The sequence below is a fragment of the Cydia strobilella genome, chromosome Z, assembly GCF_947568885.1.
Source record: "Cydia strobilella chromosome Z, ilCydStro3.1, whole genome shotgun sequence".
NCBI lineage: Eukaryota > Metazoa > Arthropoda > Insecta > Lepidoptera > Tortricidae > Cydia > Cydia strobilella.
The window spans coordinates 37,644,390-37,659,618 of record NC_086068.1 but is presented as its reverse complement, the minus strand read 5'-3'; the positions used below and the strand labels follow the sequence as shown (position 1 = coordinate 37,659,618).

Sequence of the window (15,229 nt, the reverse complement as noted above, 5' to 3'; positions counted from 1 at the left end):
TAGTTAGTAGGTAACAGAGGACCTACCGCGACCACCGAAGTTCACAAACTGCGGGCATAAATACATACCTACTGATACTGTCTCGTAAAAAGGCAACCACGCATAAAAACTGTAGGTAAGTGATATTGAAGAGTATAAGTGTAAAACAAATTATAATAATTAAATGTGAACTAAAAACCTAAAATCAACAGAAAATTTTATTTTGAACTTTTCTTGAATAACAGAAGCTTCCAAATAAAATAAAATAAAAACTTCTGGAAGTGACGAGGTTCAAGGATAGTTGTGGGTGCATGGGGCACATCCCCAGAGGAGCGAGGAGCCGGCGCGGCGCGCTTGTGGCGCAACGCAGGGTCGGCGCCCGCACCGCTCCCTCGCTACAAATAACAGAAATTTCGGCGCCGCGGCACAGTTACCAACAGACACCCAATCGATGCAAACTTCGCAAATAAACTCTGCATCAGAATAGATCACAGTCTCACGCGTGCGAAGATGAAGGTGTTTCTGCCTTTAACGTTCTGTCTGGCTATGGCACAAGGGCGAGTTACGCGTAAGTTACAATATCATTTGCTTATTCGTATATAGTGTGAGGATTATGTATTTATTGTGTTTTGGTATATTTACATATCACGAATAATATGTATTAATTAATTAGATTATTAGGGATGCCCCTGCAAAGTATACGATTCACCTAAAATAACAATTGCTCATTGCTTAAGTAAAGTACTCTGCCATTGTTGTTTATAGATATAGTTGTTGTTTTGATTACGTGACGATGTTATTTTTCATGATGACATTAGATTGGCGGGAGTGGTTTTGCCAAATAGGGCTGTATGATAGAGGAAACGCAACGTGCCCAAGGTGTTTCCGGTCACCGCTCCCCGCGCTTGTCCGCTGTCCGCTACTCTGCACCGGATCACCATGAAACACTTATTTCTGTTTAATAATCCTTACGATCCTTTCGTTGTCTGCAAATGATGCTTTTTCGAGCGACACACAATTCTTAATATGATTATTGATATAATTTACTGCAAAGCCGGGTTAACTATAACGAACTACTATTGTTTTTAAATAACTCCATATTACTTACATCTAAAGACCCTCATTACATCTCAAGAAAATAAATATTAAACACAATAAGCTGAGAAATTTGCCGTTCACTGACTGAATGTACCTGCAGTACCTACAGTCAGTCATTCAGTCAGTTTCTCTACTGAACGCCGTGAACGCCGGCAAATTTCTCAGCTCATTGTGTTTCACGTGTCCAGACCGTCCGATTGGTCTAAGTCCATGGTATATACTGTACTAGTAATATTTGTCCGCAGCCGACTACTTTCCACAATGCAAGAAGAGTGACCCAGAAATAAACAATTGCATCATGCAGGCCATCGAGTTGATGCGGCCGCGCCTGCGCGAGGGCATTCCTGAGGTGGGTCACTGGTGTTTAAGGTAAACGTCCTAGTCTTGACAGCCTAATTCGCATATTGACGGCATGTTTGTCATCTAAGGTGGCTAATTAATGGAGCATTGCCCAACAAACATTTAGGCGACACTTAGCACTTAATTTGTAACTAAAATACGTAAAACGACGCTATATTAACGGTTTTATAGGTCACAGTTGTAAAAAAGGGTTTACAACATTTAGTTATCTCTTAGAGGGGTATTGTAGCTATTTTGACGTAATAATACAGCCGCAGCAGGCAGTTTGCTTAAGATCTTAATAAGCAGTAAGCACCTGCATTATGCACTTAAGGTTCTTGACAGACGACTACTAATTCTTTTATAACCCTTTTAGTCGTAAAAAGGTAGCCATTAACGGCTTAAGTTATTTAATGGTGTTAACTAGTGATTTTTAACACCGTATGCCGCAAGTGTTTGACTGACACGCTTGTATGATTTAGGGTGGAATGGCGGAGTTATCTGTGTCTGTTGTAGAACTTCAAGTCTCAATAGTACCCGTATGTTACCTTAGGTTCAGTAACACAGTTAAAGGCTACTAATTGTATGCAACAAAAAATAAATATAATAACAGAAAACAAAACTAAAAAACCGGCTAAGTGCGAGTCGGACTCGCGTTCCAAGGGTTCCGTACATTACATAATTTAAACAATGTATTTTTTATGTGAAACGTGAGTGAAATGTCTTTAAAAAACCCGTAGGGGTCGGATCAAAAACTAAGTAATTAAGTCCGACTCACGCTTGACTGCACATTTCTAATAGGTTTTCTTGTTATCTATAAGTAAAGAGCTATTTTGTGTATTTTTTTCAAAATTTTAGACCCAGTAGTTTCGGAGATAAAGGGGGTGGTCATTTTTTGCCTATTTTCTTGAATAACTTCTAAACTCTTTATCCTAAAATTAGAAAAAATATATATTTGAGATTCTCACAATGAGCTCTTTTATTTGATATGTAACACGATATAATTTGAAAAACTTTATTTTTAATTTTCGCATTTACCCCCCAAAAGTGGCCCCCGTGTTTAAAATTCATTTCTTTACGTTATATGTCCGTCTTTGGGTCACAAACTAACATATGTATATCAAATTTCAACTTAATTGGTCCAGTGGTTTCGGAGAAAATAGGCTGTGACAGACGGACAGACAGACGCACTAGTGATCCTATAAGGGTTCCGTTTTTTCCTTTTGAGGTACGGAACCCTAAAAAATGTTTCGTTCTTAATTTACCGATCGTCCTTTATGGGCAAGGGTCTCGTACGACCAGTACGGATCCCTAAAATCAGTGCGCTCACTATCACTAACTCTTTAAACTTTTAAGTCGGTAAACTTCCACCACTTCAACCATATTCTTATAGCGGTAAAATCATCCCTACGAGCATCACGTGTCCCATTTGAGAGTCCAAAAATATTGAAGATATTTTTATTACCTTAATTAGTCAACAATTTAAATTAATAATTAACTGCGTCTATATTCCCCCTAAAAATTCCTACTGCATCTATAAGGATTACTGTGATAAAATTACAAAAATAAACGATAGTTACAGTGGTTTTGATATTTGTATTTCTGGGTTATTTTAATATACCTACTATTGATTGGGTGGAGCGGCCGGGCTCGCAGGAACCTATGCCATCGAATGGGGTCTTGTGTCAGATAGGGGGGCTCGTTCTAGGATCTGTCTAAGTGCAGAATAGAAATTAAAAATTAGGACGAAACCAACTACCTAAAATTCATATTTTTAATCACTCTAGTGCTGACACTATTAGTACTGTACTAGAAACATGGATTAACCTAAATTGTATTTTTTTTTTCATAAAATAAATACGATGGAATAAATATTATAGAATAATTGACTTAGGTAAATACGCATCGGATAACAGGCCCTTCAATTATTTGTTAATGTTGGAGTTGCATGAACGTACTGGCACATCACTACCACAAGGTTTTAAATGTGTGTCACTTATTATACTCTGTCAATTCTGATATATTGCAAAAATGTGTATGATCTAATTTTAGTTAAATGTAGTCGGTGAAATTAAAACTTCGTTCAAAATGAGCACGTCAGCAGCAACCGCTTCGTCGTCGTACCATCGCATCGAAGCCCTAACAAAAGAAAACTATGATACGTGGTATCTCCAAGCGCAAGCAGTGCTAATCAAAAATGGCCCGTGGGGATTCGCAAGTGGAGAGGTACCCGAGCCGACTGAAACTAGCGACGAGACGGAGAAGAAAGAATTTCTACGAAAAGATCTACTAGCACGATCAGAATTATTACTACTCATCTCGCCTTCAGAGCTGAAGCAAATAAAAAGTTGCAAAACTTCATCCGAGCTTTTGAAAAAACTGAAAAGCATTTATCAAAGTACTGGTCCCGCAAGAAAAGCAACACTGCTAAAGCATCTCATACTGAAAAAGCATGATAACGGTGACGTCCGCGAACATCTAAACGACTTCATGGACACCGTAGATAAACTGGCAGACATGAGCATAACTTTAAATAGTGATCTACTAAGTATAATGATGCTATACAGCTTACCTGCTTCGTTCGAAAACTTCAGAATAGCGGTAGAATCGAGGGATACCCTACCAAAGCCTGAAGAGCTGAAAATTAAAATTATAGAAGAAAGCAAAGCTAGACAAAACCAAGATACGCAAAAAGAAAAAAGAGAAGGTGCATTCTATTCCAAGAAAAAGCCAAAATACTGTCAGAAATGCAAGAAAAAGGGGCATAATACAGAGGAATGCTGGAGCATGAAAAATAAACCTCAACCAAATCAACAATCCCACAAAAGGGAAGAGAAAAACTTCAGCATCACGACTACTTGTATGTCCATCACCTCTGCAGATACCTGGTGCCTGGACAGCGGCTGCACGTCCCATATGTGTGCACAGGAAGATCATTTTGAGAACATGAACTCCGAAACTGGAACTTTGCGCCTAGCGTCTGAAAATCACATCGCTAAAGTTGAAGGAAAAGGCAAAGTACGTATAAACATCTGCAACGAAACAATTAACCTCCATGATGCGTTGTACGTACCTACCTTGGCATCAAACTTGATGTCAGTCGCAAAGATCACTGATAAAGGAAACACTGTACTGTTCACAAAAGATAAGGCATACGTCAAACATCAAAAAAATAACGTAAGCCACGAAAGAAAATGGCCTGTATTACACAAAGGGAGAAAAAGCAAATATAGCAAAAACAGTTAACAACATTGAAATTTGGCATCGTAAACTTGGACATCTTAACGAAAATGACTTGAAGTTAGCTGCAAACAAGAAACTGATTAGAGGACTCGAACTAGGAGTAGGAAATTTACCGGACTGCGAAGTATGCATCAAAGGGAAGATGGCCAGACTGCCATTTTCATCCTTAGACGGACCACAATCTACACAAGCGCTGGAAATTGTGCATAGTGACGTCTGCGGGCCCGTCAACACTGAAACACTAGCCGGATCGAAATATTTCCTAACATTCCTGGACGATTACACGAAATATTGTTGCATATACTTTATATCTCACAAAAACGAAGTATTCGAGAAATTTAAGGAATACAAAAGCAAAGTCGAAAAGTTTCATAATAAACCGATAAAAAGCTTACAATCGGACAATGGAACGGAATACTGCAATAGAGAATTTGATAACTTTCTTAAAGAACATGGAATCAAGAGAAGGCTCACGGCACCGTACACACCTCAACAGAATGGCCAAAGCGAACGCAAAAATAGGTCTCTTCTTGACAGAGCACGGTGTTTGATGATCGAAGGAAATATACCTCAAAAACTGTGGGCCGAAGCAGACTCATCAACCGAAGCCCAGCTAAAACCCTGAAAGGTTGTACACCATATGAAAAATGGACGGGCCGTACTCCATCTGGAAATCACCTGCGTGTATTTGGATGTAAAGCTTTTGTCCTAAACAAACACAGAAAAGGCAAATTTACACCAAAATGCACAGAAGGAGTCTTCATGGGCTATGCACAGCTAGCAAAAGGTTACCGCATCTACATTCCTGAGAAACGAGGTATTGTAATAAGCAGAGACGTGAAGTTCATTGACAAAATGTATTATAAAGAGGATGATGACCGTACCGAAGAAAACTACGATGATTTTTTCAAAGAACAGGAACAACAGGAACGTGTGAGACCTGAAAGAAATATCAAAGTTAATAGAAATGCACAAAATACAGAAATCAAGAGGAAGGAAAAACAAAAAAAGAAGAAGAAAAACTTACCTGTAGTAGAAGTTGTATTCTCTTCAAAACCTACCCATGAAACTGTAGCCGCACCTCCTGAACCAGAACCTCAAGATGACGAATTTGAAGTCAACGTAGAACCTGCAGAACCCGAAGATGTGAAAATGAAAATGAAAAAAAATGAAAAATTGTTTATTTTGGTTAAAACATTTCACAATTTACAATTTAGTTATGCTTGGAATCTCCTTGTAAGTATTGTAAATACTTGTGGCAGAAGACCCCGCTACTACTATTAAGGGTTTATAAATAGTAACCGAACATATCATTTGAAGTAATATTTAGGTGAAGATATTATATAATTAGTATGAACTTTAGCTAAAGTAAAGTTTAACATATAATTTATTACAATTAAGTAAAATTAAAATTATTATTTAAAATTAAATTTAAAAACAAAATTATGATATAATGTTGAGAAATTAGTGCACTCAAAACAATTGAATTTACAAAATTGAGATAAAACCTGTGTGTGTGTGTGTGTGTGTGTGTGTGTGTGTGTGTGTGTGTGTGTGTGTGTGTGTGTGTGTGTGTGTGTGTGTGTGTGTGTGTGTGTGTGTGTGTGTGTGTGTGTGTGTGTGTGTGTGTGTGTGTGTGTGTGTGTGTGTGTGTGTGTGTGTGTGTGTGTGTGTGTGTGTGTGTGTGTGTGTGTGTGTGTGTGTGTGTGTGTGTGTGTGTGTGTGTGAGTGAATGTGTGTGCATATGTAATAACCGTAGTGATTTAAATATTTTGAAATATGTCTAACGATAGTTTAATTTTGATTGATATGAATATGTTTGAAAAAGTTTTTTTTTATTTTTATTTTATTATTGTTGCAATATTTAAGATACGTGATATATTAGGTTTTCAGTTTCCTTGTAACTTAGGTTAATTAACCATTCTAAAAGTGTTTTCTTAAAATTATACGATTGCAGTGAATAAATCGAGATAATATTATTTATATTATTATACAAGTAGGCAGAATGGTAAACAAATTGCCTTTTGGCGAAAAGAGACTTTGTGTTAGAGAGGACAACTACTTTATCTTTTCTTCTTTGTGTTGACGTAGGTGGTTTATAGGTTAGAGTCCTATGTAACTTTAAGGTCGTGTTCAAAATATATAATTTTCTTACGCTAAGCAGTTTACACTCGTTGTATAGTTCATCTGTTGGGTATCTATATGATTTAAAGAACATAACTTTAAGTAAACATCTTTGTCCCCTTTCGGTATCAATAAACTTAGATTTATTTGCTCCACCCCAAACTGGAATACAGTATGTCATGACGGATTGAGCTAACGTAATATATAGTTGTTTTAATAGATTTTTAGTTGTAATGTGCTTTAATATTTTAAAAATCCATATTAACTTTCTGATTCTATTATTAATGTACTCAATAAAATAGATGTTGAACGTGAAATCGACGCAGACCCAGTAGAACCTGAAATTAGAGAAGGTACAAGTCATGATCCAATAAACATCAGAAGTTCTACAAACGAAGACATAGATGAGGTTACATTTATGTGCGAAAAAGATCTCAAAAATGAAGAATGGCATGACGCTATCAAAGCGGAAATAAAAGCCCATATAAAGAATGGAACATGGAAAATTGTTAAGAAAGAGAAGGATATGAAAATTATTGACCATAAAATGATTTTAAGAAACAAATGGACTCCCGAAAAAGGAGAGATAAAGAAGGCCAGACTTGTTGCGCGCGGATTTGGACAAAGACCTGGAATCGATTTCAATGAGACATTTGCACCAGTCGCCAAATTAAGTACCATTCGATCTGTAATTGGACTAGCAGTCGAAGAGGACTTAAAACTTAACCAAATGGATGTCACGACGGCATACCTGAATGGCGACCTAGCAGAAAACATATACATGAAGTTTCCAGAATATACCGCGCAATTCTTAGCCGAAATTATGGTAGAGGCATGCGACAAGGATGATTTTACTTTGTATGACAAGGCAAAGAACATGCTAGAAGATATAAAAAGTATTGAACAAGAAAAAGTATGTCACCTCCAAAAGGCCCTCTACGGACTAAAACAAGCAGGAAGGCAATGGTATACAAAATTAGATACCGAACTAAAAAAAATAGGATTTCAAGCCTCGAAAGCTGATCCTTGTGTCTACATATTAGTCAAAGGAGGAGAAAAGACAATTATAAATTATTGCCATATATGTAGAGGACCTTCTTATTGCTTACTCTTGCCCGAGAATACTGGCCGAAATTAAGAAAAAGTTAAACCAACAAGTCGAAATGAAAGATTTAGGACAACCAAAACGTCTAATCGGAATTGATTTGGATTACAACGAAAATAAAATAAAATTAACCCAAAAGAAGTTTATAGAAGAAGCATTGAAGAAATTTAAGATGGAGGATTGCAAAACCGCGACTACTCCTATGGAAGTTAATTTAAATCTGGAGCCTAATATTATAGGAGGAGAATTGGGAGATTGAGCGCCATGTTTTCTATGAAGAATGCCTGCTTATTATACTTTTACGATATCACGCATAGGGCATAGGTATACACCGCAAAGGTGATGTTCAGATGTCAACAGCAGTTGCGGCGTCGCGTCGTTGTCGCCGCCGCTGTAAGTAGAGAACTTACCTTACAGAAACCTAATTGGAACATTGATGTATCTCTCAGTTGCTACCCGACCTGATGTAACGTACGCCGTTAACTATTTATCTAGATTTAACGATTGTTTTGGACCGGAGCATTTTAAATCAGCTAAGCGAGTATTACGCTACTTAAAAGGCAGGACTGACGTCGGCCTAACTTACTCCAAGTCAGAAGAGCCATTAGAAGGCATGGCGGATGCTGACTGGGGTGCTTGCAAGTTGGACAGAAAGTCCTGCTCTGGTTATACTTTCAAATACGCTGGGGCAGCTATCAGTTGGGCATCCAAGAAACAAAGAAGCGTGGCCCTTTCAACAGCAGAATCGGAGTACACAGCTCTCACAGAAGCTGCGAAAGAAGCTGTTCACCTAAGATCACTGTTCAGAGATCTAGGCATTGATTTCGGACAAATAACAATTTGGAGCGACAATCAAGCCGCCATAAAATTGGGACACAACCCTATAGTATCCTCCAAATCCAAGCACATCGATCTAAAGATGCATTATATAAGAGATTGTGTGAAACAAGGTGTCCTACACATCATGTACAAGTGCACGGAAGAGATGGAGGCTGACTTGTTAACAAAGGCATTACCAGGGCCCAGACTAACTACACTAAGAAGCAAACTGGGCCTACTGCAGTAGTGCCGTGAGGAGGAGTGTTGGAGTTGCATGAACGTACTGGCACATCACTACCACAAGGTTTTAAATGTGTGTCACTTATTATACTCTGTCAATTCTGATATATTGCAAAAATATGTATGATCTAATTTTAATGTGTTTTAATGTGATAAAGAAAATAAAAGAAACGTTTATTATTAGAAATATAAATATTCTTTCATCCGCTTCTGCACCCAACAGTTAATAATGTATATAGTAATTCACAGTGTACTTACTTTCGCAACCATATATCCACGCATGTAAAAGTTAGATAGTCCCAATTTCACTTATGCGCATCCTCCATTAGATATTTCATTCTATGTTGTTCTCTGCATTTAAGATCCAACAGGCATGACGAATAACACAGGAAAAGAAACAGTTGTAACCTAAAGATTTAAAAGCAAATGCAAATAATGTATAATTATCTCCTCGAGTGTCACAGATGTCGATAAGAAACCCTGATGTACCGCTTAAAGCCGAAAGTATCGTTTTTCTAGAACTACCCTACAACGCAAATAGTTTGTAGTCACCTATATGCAACCCATCTAGCTCCTAAAGAATTAATTACCACTATTGTAGCTCCACTATACCGCTCTTATGTCTCTGTTTTTATCCGCTAACACTACTGTAGGACTGTTATAAATCTTATGGTGATAAAAATGTATGCCCAAAACGGGGCTATAGCCGGCTATAACCTATTTTTAGAGCACTAAGAACACCTAAAGAGTAAATATTCGATTATATTATTCTCTTCTATCCCTTAAAATTAGCGCTTAATGTTAGTTGGGTGTTTGGCTGACCTCTGGGAAATAAACGTCATATATGTAGGTAACTACCCTATCCCTTATTATAAAAAGGTAAATATGGGAGTTTGATGTTTGGGTATCATTTATTAAATTCTTGTTATGAGGCACAAAATACTATCTTTTTAAATTGAAAATTACATTAAATGCAAGATATATCGTCATTTAGGGTCGCTCCTGCAGCCTGACCAAAGTCGCATAACCCTCGTGTACTACATACGATACGACAGGTGCACATCCCGGCGCTGGAGCCGTTCGCGGTGCCCACGCTGAAGCTGGACCGCACGCAGCCCAACCTGCGGCTAAAGGCTGTCGTCAAGAACATCCGCGCCGTCGGCGGCTCCAACTTCGTCCTTGAGAAGTTTAAGTAAGTAACGGCCTGGTGGCCTGGCAGAATAATAATGTCGTTTATTCGGCTTAAGTATTGAAATTAAAAGTAAGCTGAATCAATCGTCCATGGCTGAAGAATAACAGTAGATTTTAAAACCTTTGATAACCCTAATTCCATCAACAAGGTGTCCACGTAGCTAGTGCGGAACACACACTCATATAAATCATAGGTATAATATAACTAATGTAATGACTTAGACTGAGGTCTCAAAGTTTGCTAAGCTAATTCTAGTTTGCCAATAAAGTAAATCCCATTTGACACTTGTTTATTGCTACATGAATTAAGACTGAAAGTATCGGAGCACCATATTTTCATTAAATTATACATTATTATGTTATAGTGTCATTGGTTAGAATGGTTCTAAATTTAGAAGGATTGCAATAGAATCCCATTATCATATATTCACTTTAACCAGTCTGTCAAATGCAAAACAACTATAGTAGGTATAATATACAGATGTAGTGCATAATTGTTTTTCATCGTAACTATTTTCTCGGAAACGTTAGTATTTGTCATGCTACTTCAGTCAACCTCAGTATTTTTTGTACCGAGACTGACTGAAATAGCGAGACACGTTCGTTCGTTTCCGTTAAAAACCCATGGAAAATAATTATCACTACATCTGTAGTTAGTTACTTATAAGTTTGTATGGTGTATTTGCAGGTTGAACCTGAACAACAAGTACGCGGCGGAGGTGCGGCTGTCGCTGCCGCAGCTGACCGTGTCGGCGGACTACGACGTGCGCGGCTCGCGGCTGCTCGTGCTGGAGATCGACGGCAAGGGCAAGCTGCGCGGCAACTTCAGTGAGCCAAGCGTTCTTGTCCAGTACACACAATCCTTTAGCGACATCAAACACTGCGCTGATACCTTTGTTTTTATAAGGATCGTTTGGCCGGTACACGACATAAAGACAAATACACATTAATATTCACGACGACGGGACTTAATCGCGTAAAATAAGTTTTAAATGTACCCCCGACGTTTCGAGGACGGCGTTGTCCCCGTGGTCTCGGAGAAGACTGGCTAAAGTTGACATGAACATGTTCTAGGCTCGCGACTTTTGTGCGCGAACTACCCGCACTTGGTCTTGTCTTGTCTAACTTGAACGTTTTGCATAATAATGAGTAAAAATCGTGAAAGTTTAAATCATTGTTACACATTAAGACCAATGAAATTGTTTAAAGAACTAAGTACATAATTCTCATCACTTTGGGTACATGCGAGACCGAGGTCTGCCGTATTGGTTGCGGTTCATCCGGCGTATTCATATTCTTTATTTGTATTGATCCTACATTGTCATAAATGCATAATTTACATTATTATATACAATAGATATGTCAGAAATATATACAATTAAAATTAGGTATCATTGTAAACATTGGAAAAATAATAATAATTAAATTATCAATAAAATAGCTCTCCGTTCCAGTACGTTAGGAATGATAATACTAACCTGTTAGGCTTCCAGAAATTTCTTAACCGAATAATACGCCTTTTGGATCAGGAAACACTTGAGTTTTTTTATAAAAATGAGATCTGAGGCAACATCCTTTATATCAGACGGTAACCTGTTATAGATGCGTGGGCCTATAATTTGGAAGAAGTTACCTGTTTTTGCAAGTCTGTGCCTAGGTATTACTAGGTACCTGCGTTCGTCTTGACGACACACGCGTAGTAAAGGTGGAAAAGTGTTTCCTGCTCCGTCGGATAAGTTTTGCCACCTCGAATATAAAGAACGAGGGAACTGTTAGGTAGGATGCGTAATTTAATAAAAAGCTCTCTTGCTGGTTCGTCAGGCGGTACACTGCACAGACCGGACGACTTTTTTTTAATAAGTACGTTAAGATCAGTATTTAAAGCAATGTCGGTCTTAGTAAAGATAAAGCTTGATGTTAGAAGTTGTCCAAGTCAAGATCCTTGTATTCTTGGACGAGGCAGACTCGGGTAGAAGCCTAAATACATTAACTGTAAAAAATCTCATTCAAAATCTACATATATCATATATGTTAATAAAATTATACTCGGGGTCGCAGGCTACGTACATTACGACAAAAGTAATTCGTGAAGTGTGACAATAGTGTTTCTGGAAAATTAATTAGGCATGTAGAATTCATGTTAGGAAACCCACGCCAATTGCATCTCATAAAAGATGTTCCTATGTGTTACTCGACGTATGTAGGTAGCGATTACCTACTGATCGAGATCGGAATATGAAGTGTTCCGTAATAGGTAAGACAACAATTGTTATAGACAAAGGGCCACTATAGTGAATCAGAATAATTTGTCATTCTAATCATAAATATAATATATGCTTCATTAAAACACGACTTGGGTTAACAAGTAAGAATTTACATAGTGTGCACGCGTTAAGCACAGCAGTAATATTTATTAAGAGAACAAGCAAGTTAAGCAACAAACAAGGGGTTGAGTATTTTAGTTTTTTTTATTAGGTACCTATTAATATGTTCATTGTATTGTAACATAGATTGGTACAATATACCTATTACAATACAAATTATTAGGTGCAATACACAATTCACATAAACACAATAGGTTGGTATAATATACATGTACACATTTTATGTCTAATTAGGAATTTAAATGTTACTTATCGCTATGTTCTGGATCCAATTGAAAACATTTCTCAAAATAGACCACCAACAAACGACTTGTTCCTGAAATATGGCAGAAGAATTTTAAATAAGTACATACTAGGTACAGTGTATTTTTTACAGGTGGAATATCTGTGATCGCTAAGGGTGCGGCTAAGGTGGTGGAGAAGGAAGGCGTCCACTACCTGCAGGCCGACAAGATCGTCACTCGCGTCAAGGTTGGACACGGGCAGGTGGCCTTCGACGACACGGAGCGGCCTTTGGCAGGTAATGTCTTCTAACAACATCCTTTGAGAGCAGCTAGCCCAGCGGTTGAGTGTGTGTGAATGTGTGTGTAAATTTTAAATTGAAATAACTAACAACAATGCAATCCATGGCCAACTGTAAAATAATAATGAGAAACATCCCCTGTCAAAAATACAAAGACACCTATATTGCGGTGTAAAATATTAGTACGGTATATAGTACGGTATCTTGGACCTTGGACCAGCATTTAGTTTACTATTTCTGGTATATCGATCAAGAACGTGCGTACAGTAATCGGACAATTATTCGGTAGGTGTAGGTAACCCCGTTGAGAAAACAAGCGTAACACTTATTTCACATAAATGACTAATGCGAATCAATGTTGTAATGAAAACTAGTTAGTAGTATAGGTGCATGATTCGTATTATGCTAGTTATTTTATTTGTACCTTGTAGTTCGGTTACTTTGAAGACATAATTATTATTAAAAATCTGTTTATTTCCTTTTCTTTATAAAAAAAATACTTTTCTTAGTTGAAATCGTTAAATTCAAGATTATTTGAATTAGCATTAAGAGGAAAGGGGACGGCCGCTTCTCCATACAAATGTGGTCCCCATTTTCCTCTCTGGATATTGAGATCGTGGAAAATATTTTTAAATTTTTACACACTGATTTATATTTACCACAGCTATGCCCCTAGGTACGACTTTTTTCGATTTTTTTATTATTGTAAAAATTAGGAGCGAAAAACAGATTTCATGAAAAAAATTAAATGCTCCTAACTTTTATAAAAATTAAAAATTCGAAAAAATCAAACGTAACGGCATAGCTGTGGTTGATATACAGCTAATCGTGTCAAAATATTTTGAATAATGTTAATATCCAGGGAGGAAAATGAGGACTACGTTTGTATGATTTCGCGCGGGTCCTCCACTTTCGTCTGGAAACAATTCAACTGACTTACTGCAATACTACTACTCGACGTTTGGTCTTCCCTAAGAAGATAATTGCTTATTACACTTTTATAAAGAAACGATTAATCAGTGAACAGTGAACACTAAATAGATAATGATAAATTTTTTACAAGCTTTTATTTAACTTGCAATGTATCTATGTACGTATGTATGTAATATATATGTAACATGTTTGTAAGGGTCAAATCTTGTAAGTTAAATTTGACCCACTGACGATTTTAAGAAATTTACAATAGAGAGAATTTTCTGGAAGTAAATGTATGATGCGTTCCAAAGATTAAAAATATGTACATTTGTTTGGCAGCGGCTTCGGCGGCAAACTTCTTCAATGCCAGCCCAGGCGTGGTGCTGGACGTCCTCAGCCCACTGGTGGACGAGACGGCGGCAGCGGTTCTGAAGGCCTTCCTCAACAAGGTGCTGGCCAAGATCCCCCTGCACGAGTTTCTGCTAGAGGACGACCATGCGCCGACCTCTTAGTTCACTTCCTTCCTACATTAATTTAACCATTACCTACCAACATTTACAAATTACCACATAAGTTATTTGTAGGAATATTTTAGTTATGAAATTTTCTTTGTCCTCTTTTTATTATGGACACCAAAGAGTTCTTGTGTACCTGCTATTGTAGGATAAGATTATAAATTACATAGGTAATAAAATAAATTAATTTACAAATGTCACTGTTTTTTTTATCCTTGTGTTATTCTCTCTCTATCTGTATGAACTGATTGTAAGAAATATTTCATGTTTTGTAAAAGAAATCAAAGGCTACATACTTGCTACCTAACATTTAAATTGATATGAACACACATTTATTACCTATTTGTAAAGAACTTGATTCAAGAATGTACCTATGCGGTCATAATTCCATCAATATTTCATGTAACTAACCCACAAAAAAAGTATGTGAATTATGAGTATAACTATAATTATGAATTAAAACTAGCAGCTCTGTGAGTTGTAGATCTTGCGAACCCACACGGCGGCCCCATTTTGTAAAATTTCCAAAAAGTGCATCGTCAAAAAAAATCTACATAATTAGCTCCATGCATGATTTTTTATTTTATTTTTGAAATCATAATTTTTATCGTTTGAACACCGGAAAAAATAAAAATACTTTTGTAAATCTTCACATTATTTTATTAAAAAAATAATTTTTTTAACAAGCAGAAACATCTGCGAACTATGCTTTTAAACTCTGAATAAATTTAAGTCTCACCCAACCCAAGGCAGT

At 37.2% G+C, this 15,229-nt stretch overlaps 1 protein-coding gene across 1 annotated transcript; it reads left to right on the top strand.

Moving 5' to 3' along the window:
• The first annotated feature begins 250 nt into the window (after nt 1-250).
• On the top strand, nt 251-14,638 carry LOC134754921 (circadian clock-controlled protein daywake-like). Its single transcript, XM_063691399.1, has 6 exons — nt 251-547; nt 1,323-1,426; nt 10,003-10,139; nt 10,827-10,966; nt 12,899-13,042; nt 14,300-14,638. The coding sequence occupies exons 1-6, from the start codon at nt 490-492 to the stop codon at nt 14,470-14,472; spliced, it is 756 nt and encodes a 251-aa protein (XP_063547469.1). The 5' UTR covers nt 251-489; the 3' UTR covers nt 14,473-14,638.
• Nucleotides 14,639-15,229: the final 591 nt, after the last annotated feature.

What these genes read in the sequence shown, in the direction of transcription:
- LOC134754921 (XM_063691399.1), top strand. Translation starts at nt 490, where the DNA reads ATGAAGGTGTTTCTGCCTTTAACGTTCTGTCTGGCTATGGCACAAGGG. An exon ending in GGCACAAGGGCGAGTTACGC is followed by an intron (nt 548 to 1,322) that starts GTAAGTTACAAT and finishes ATTTGTCCGCAG; the next exon opens with CCGACTACTTTCCACAATGC. An exon ending in TGCGCGAGGGCATTCCTGAG is followed by an intron (nt 1,427 to 10,002) that starts GTGGGTCACTGG and finishes ACGATACGACAG; the next exon opens with GTGCACATCCCGGCGCTGGA.